Source organism: Sinohyriopsis cumingii, chromosome 10 (genome assembly GCF_028554795.1).
Source record: "Sinohyriopsis cumingii isolate HCF-2022 chromosome 10, ASM2855479v2, whole genome shotgun sequence".
NCBI lineage: Eukaryota > Metazoa > Mollusca > Bivalvia > Unionida > Unionidae > Sinohyriopsis > Sinohyriopsis cumingii.
The window spans coordinates 97,954,597-97,960,596 of NC_142970.1; the positions used below are offsets into that span (position 1 = coordinate 97,954,597).

The 6,000-nt window shown below is 38.3% G+C and overlaps 1 protein-coding gene across 1 annotated transcript; it reads left to right on the forward strand.

Moving 5' to 3' along the window:
* The first annotated feature begins 991 nt into the window (after window positions 1-991).
* Window positions 992-4,037, forward strand: LOC149790697 (uncharacterized). The gene has a single exon (XM_089972749.1). It carries the CDS (start codon window positions 1,238-1,240, stop codon window positions 2,882-2,884), a length of 1,647 nt encoding a protein of 548 aa, XP_089828875.1. The 5' UTR covers window positions 992-1,237; the 3' UTR covers window positions 2,885-4,037.
* The last annotated feature ends 1,963 nt before the right edge of the window (window positions 4,038-6,000 follow it).

Consider the following 6,000-nt stretch of genomic DNA (forward strand, 5'->3'; position numbering starts at 1 on the left):
TTTTCGGGGGGGGGGGGGTGGGTTACAGGCTTGTTAATTTTCGTATATAGGCCACAGCAATTTTACAGCACATGCAAATTCGGGAGGGTGGCAAATTGCCCTCCCCCCTCCCCCATGACGTCCCTGAGTTCGAGGTGAAATTTGGCTGGCAAAATCACAAACAAGAAACATTGAACAGATTTAAATCTGTTTTATTTGTTATATGTAATATTATGTATAATAATTCTTTAAAATAATTTACAGTTTAGCACAAAGGCTGTCTTTAATATATCGATTTTAATGAACATTGAACGGCATATTTGTATTCTTCTTATTTAATCATCCTTACACCACATTATTACTATAAAATGGAAAGGGACTGACGGGTCCATCTTCCGGGATTGTAAGATATAGGGTAGGCCTTTGCGGCTTGGATGGAAGATACAAAGTTCTAAAAATCAGTCAAGATTCAAAGATAATGAATGCTATACCGGTGGTGTTGGGGAAGGAGGACACACTCCTCTGCTAGCACCTATCGCCCCCGCCCCCCATGCACTTATGAACTACTCGTTTAGAGACTGAATCTCAATATATTCTATGCTCTAGTATATGATCACACTTATGGGCCTGCGTTCTGATTTGGAGTAAAATTACATGTGATACACTCCCCACCCCCACACTTACAGGCCTGCGTTCTGATTTGGAGTAAAATTAAATGTGATACACACCCCACACCTACATTTCCACGCAAATGCTTATGCAATATTTACCTGCAAAGTTTCACGTATTCAACGCGCACATCCTTAATTTTCCAACCCATTCTACGAAAACTGTCATGCATTTTAAAGTTAATGATTTAGTGGTTGTCTCTCTCTGGTAAATTTCCACCTTTTGAGAAATGCAGTTCCTGAAAACAGGCGGCCCGTAACGTGCTGTTAATCACCTATTTCGCCCCCCCCCCCCAAGCCCCCCCGGTTTCTCCCCATGTCCCCTACCAGGGAGCTGCCTCCCACCGAACATGTTAACACTCCTGACACTTAAGGACTCTTTTCAGCTTCGATACAAGGAAGTATATACATTACACAGTACTTTCATGCGTTACAAAGCTTACGGCTATATGATTATTTGCTATGCGTCGAGGAGCGGTTTTGTTAAGCTACGCTAGGCAAATAATCAATGACTACCTGTTCTCTGAATTATGAACTATGACCTTTGTGCTGTAAGAGAGGAAATCCATTGACCGACATGTATAAACAATATGGCGTCCTCCACGCAGGAATATAAAAGAGGAAGTGAAGAAGGAGAATCGCGGGACGTTGGAGCCGAAAATGAGGACGAAAGCTTTAAATTATTATCAGGCGAAGGTACTGCTGGTAGAGGGAGAGTATCCATATTTTGTAGGAGTTGCTTACACCCCAACAGTGGACAAGAGAAAGGCGGATCGGTGATATTACGCTGTGAGAAATGCGGACATAGAGACGTGGTTCGCGAAGAAGAGGCGGCTGACATAGACCCCTCTGAGTATTCCGGTAATTTGATGCTAAACAGGTTCCTGAATGTTATTCAGGACAAGACAATCACGCTGAACTTGAATGATCCAGAATTTGCTGGCGACGGGTACGAAGAACTATGTGTTGCTTTGGAGGATTACATGACTTATCTTCAGCGGGTGTTTGATGAATATCAAAAAATAGTTATCGCTGCTAGGGAGAGACACAATACAAGAGTAATGGAAGAATATAAAAGCAACCTTCAGAAGCGAATTGCCGAGTGTCTTCAAGATGGAAGTAAAAAGGTTTGCGAAAATGCTTTCCAAGAAAGTGAATCGTATAACCTTGGGGAAGTAGAAACGTCTATAAGCGAACCAAAGCCTGTAGTGTTCGGCCTTCTTAAAGCAGAAGAGTTTGGCCTAACACCAGAAGAAAATGCAAAGCTGAGGGAAGTGAGAAAAGACGCTCTTGAATTTGTAAAGGAGATTTGTGAAAAAAGAAAACTGCCACAACAGATATTAATAGATGTGAGTACAAGAATCAATTGCCCACTTCCCGAAGACCGCGAGGACAGCATAGCGGCGGTAGTTGCTAATTTAAAAGAGCAGGAAAGATTGAGAAGTGAGGGACGAAACATGGATGAAGAAGAATTTGAAGAGTTGGAAAGACTGGTAGAGGAGGAGGAGAGGGAGGTCGAAAGGAGGTCAGAAGGGAAGGAAACTGAAACGTGCGTCGTAAATATGAATAACGGTACCGATGTTAGCGAAGTAGACAGTGCAATAAAGAAAAAGGGTGACACGTCTTACATGGATGTGGATCTTAAGTGCGAAGATAAAAATACTGGAAAAAATGAAAGTAGGAATAAAAGTGTCTATGAAAATGACACTGCAAACGTGTCAGAAAAGCCTAGAAGCAATCAGGTGAAGTATACAGAACAAGAATATAACCCTGGAGAGAAAGAAACTGTAGAATCTAGAAGCATGGTAGATAACAGAATATGTGAGGAGAAAGATACAACCCATAACGAAAATGACCAGAACCGAATGACCCAAGAGGAGAAAGACAGATGGGAAGAATTTCAATTCCAGGCTGCTACGAATGGTTTTTTGAAGGCAGTACAAAGGCAAAAAAGGCTTAGATTGGTGCGAAGAAGACGCAGGGCGATGGAAAAGGTTCATCAGCAAATCGAAGCGATGAAAGCAGAGGTCTTCAAGGTGGAACAAGAGGTATGTAGAGAGCTTCGAGAGGCCTACACAGCGAAGATGGAGAAAGCGACCAACCAGAGAAAGGTCATCGAGGAAAAGCGTCAACAGGTCAAGGACTTGAGTGAGTTAATACAATTTTACACTGAAACAGGTCAAGACGATAAACTGAGGGAACTGTTGAACTCCTTAGATTTGCCAAAGGAAAATTAAACGAACTTTAGCCATTTGATTAGAGTTGGATGAATGTTGTTTTATTTTTTTTTTCTACAGACGATTGCATTTTGTAAATGAAAGTGAAACTGAAGTTTCCGTTGCTCTAACTTCTAGATACAGTTTAGCAACCTCTGGAACTTGTGTGTTTGTACACATGTAGGACTTATTTTAGCGGCAATATTAAACATCTTTTCACTTTAATCAGGATAAAGGAACGCATTTAGAAGTGCCTGTATGATAATTTGCATGTACAAGTCCATATTGTTTTTAAAACTGAACAAAACCTGAAGCAAATAGGACAACACTATATCACTGTTGAACCGTCCACATTGATTAACCCTGGATTTTAACACTTGCTGAACGGTCGGCGTAAAAACACAAGAACGGGTTTACAATAAAAGATAAAGCTGGCAAAACCCAAGACAACGGAAAAAAGATAACGGAATTAAATTTGCTTGTATTATTCTTATTTAACTGAATTATAGCATGAAGTATTATTCCAATCTTGTTCGTTCACGCGCTTGGCTGTTTTCAAAACTGAATACACTTTCATTATTTGATCACGTTTGTTTATTTCTTGTTTTCAGTTTAATTTGTGCACAAGTACAGTAGACACTGTTTTTAGAAGTAATGAACTCAATTTTGAAATTTCAGTCGGTATAGAAGGGGTTTACCGGTTTTTCCGCGACAGGCATTTCCGCACCCATCATTTAAGTGACTGCATTTCCACGAATGAAATTTCGTCGCCGATGTTAGCGACATCCATCCACATCAGCAATTAACTGTGTGCAAACGTTAGTATGAATAGAAGAGTACTACGCGCAAGTACACAACGCAAATATTACTAATTAATGAGTTAAGCAAGCATAAAAATGAGATTTCGGCAACTGAGGAAAGTAACAGAACCTTTCAGTATGTAGCAATTATTATCAGGATAAATGTAACAGATATGTACATAAACCGAAGGTACGAGTAGACAAAAATAAAAGCGCTGCGCAAGTAAACAGAAAACATTGTTGCTAATTATTGCATGAAGTACGATTCTGGCAGTTGACCAAACTAAATTAATCCTTATAAAATACAATAAGTATTACCAAAATAATCATGATAACTGTCCACATTATAAATATCGGAAACATGTACGAGTAGATAGTGAAAAAAAGTTCGCAGCGCATATTGCTGCTAATTGATGCATAAAATAAATATAGCGGCGAGAGTCTGACAATTGAAACAAGGGGTTAATCCTTTTAATATGCCGTCACAGTTACCATAATACCGACTGCAAACCTGAATAAATGGGGGGGGGGGGGGTACCAGCAGATAACAAACGGCACGGAGCGAAATTAACCTTAAAGAATCGCTGCTAATTAACGCAGGAAGTGAACATAAACTGTATATTTCGGTAATTGAGCAAAGTAATTAATCCTTTTAATATGCAGTAATTGTTATGAATGTTATGACAAGCAAAAGACAGTATATGCAATTATGTGTAAGATAAATTGGTAGATATTTGTCGAGTTTCATTTGTCTATATTTTATATTCCGCTCTTTCTGTTTTAGTTCTAAATGCCCTTCTTATTGCCTTCTTAAGATTTAATTTCACTTGTTGATTTTCAATAGATGTTTTATTTATCGTCCGTCTGCCTGTCTTGGAAATGACATCAGCGAATACGTATGACGCGGAAATGCATATCATATCAATGCCGGATGCGGAAATGCCAGTCGTGGGGAAAAAAAAAAAGCATACCTGGTGGTGACTTTAGAAATAGACATTCATTAAGTATTCGAGACTTTAAATAAAATTGGGACCAGAAATAATGTATTGATACACATTCTGTTTAATATCAATATTCTATATTATGCACATTTGTGTCAGGGTTTATCTTTGAATTTTATAAACACAGAAGGGGCGAGCAATCTCTAACTATGGTTAAAATCAATTGTCGTTAATTATACATTAAACAACATTGCCTTTCCACTGTGTATTTAAATTATTGCATATAAGTTTTATTGAACATATGCACAAATTATCATTACAATCAAAATTAAGTCAATACATAGAACATGTACAATCCAAAATAACTCTTTCTCTCTACAGTATCTTATATTGTTTCCAGTGAAATGGATCTTTTTAAAACAAAGTAGAGTTATGGTGCTTTAAAGCTTGTTGTTTTTGTTATTTGTGTCAAGAAATGCATTGTCAACAGTCGTTTCTTAAAAACTATTTCATATGTTGTGTTTCATGTTACTATCAGTATGATAATATTACATTCTTAATACAGACTTGATTTTCTTAGAACATGTTTTTGTGATTTATCTTGTGGTATATTTTATTGATAATTTGACTAGCTAATATGAGCCCTCTCAAATACGATTTTATTATTTATTATGTGATACCGTGTACAATCTCTTTTAAGTAGAGTCCGGCTGCAAAAACATAGACTCTGATCTGCAGTCGCATAATGCGTTGGCAGATCAGAACCTATGTTGTTCGTTCCAACCACTATATTCCGATATACATATATATAAACATCCACCAATCCATCCTGATTCTATCTATCTATCCATCCATCAATCCATCTTTGAACCGCTCCGGTGGCCTAGTGGTTAGAACGTCATACCAAAAAAGGTACTAACTTACAAATAAAGGTACTAACAGATGCCTCGCATGGCGCTCAGCAATAAGAAGTTAGTATTAGGACTTTTCAGCCTGGTGTCAGGATAATGTGACTGGGTGGGACATCATGCTACATGTCTGCGGCATGATGCCCCAGTGCTAGACATCACTATAAATTGCCACACTGCAGATATCGTAGCGATATGACTGTAAAATTGTAAAGCTACGTTCAAAATCCACACACACCATCCTTACAGTCTTACTTACAGACAGGCATACTGATCATATATGACTTTAGGTGTCCACACTTGTCACGTGCACAAGTTCCTATGTCACTACATGCTTGCTTGCATTACGACTGGTAATTTCTTTACACGGAAATAGATGTATATTTAGTACCATGTTGAGTGGTTAAGGACTTGTGGACTCGAAAAGCTTTTTTTTTTTTTTGTATATATGTTCTGCACTTACTTTTCATCATCGAACTTAACGATAC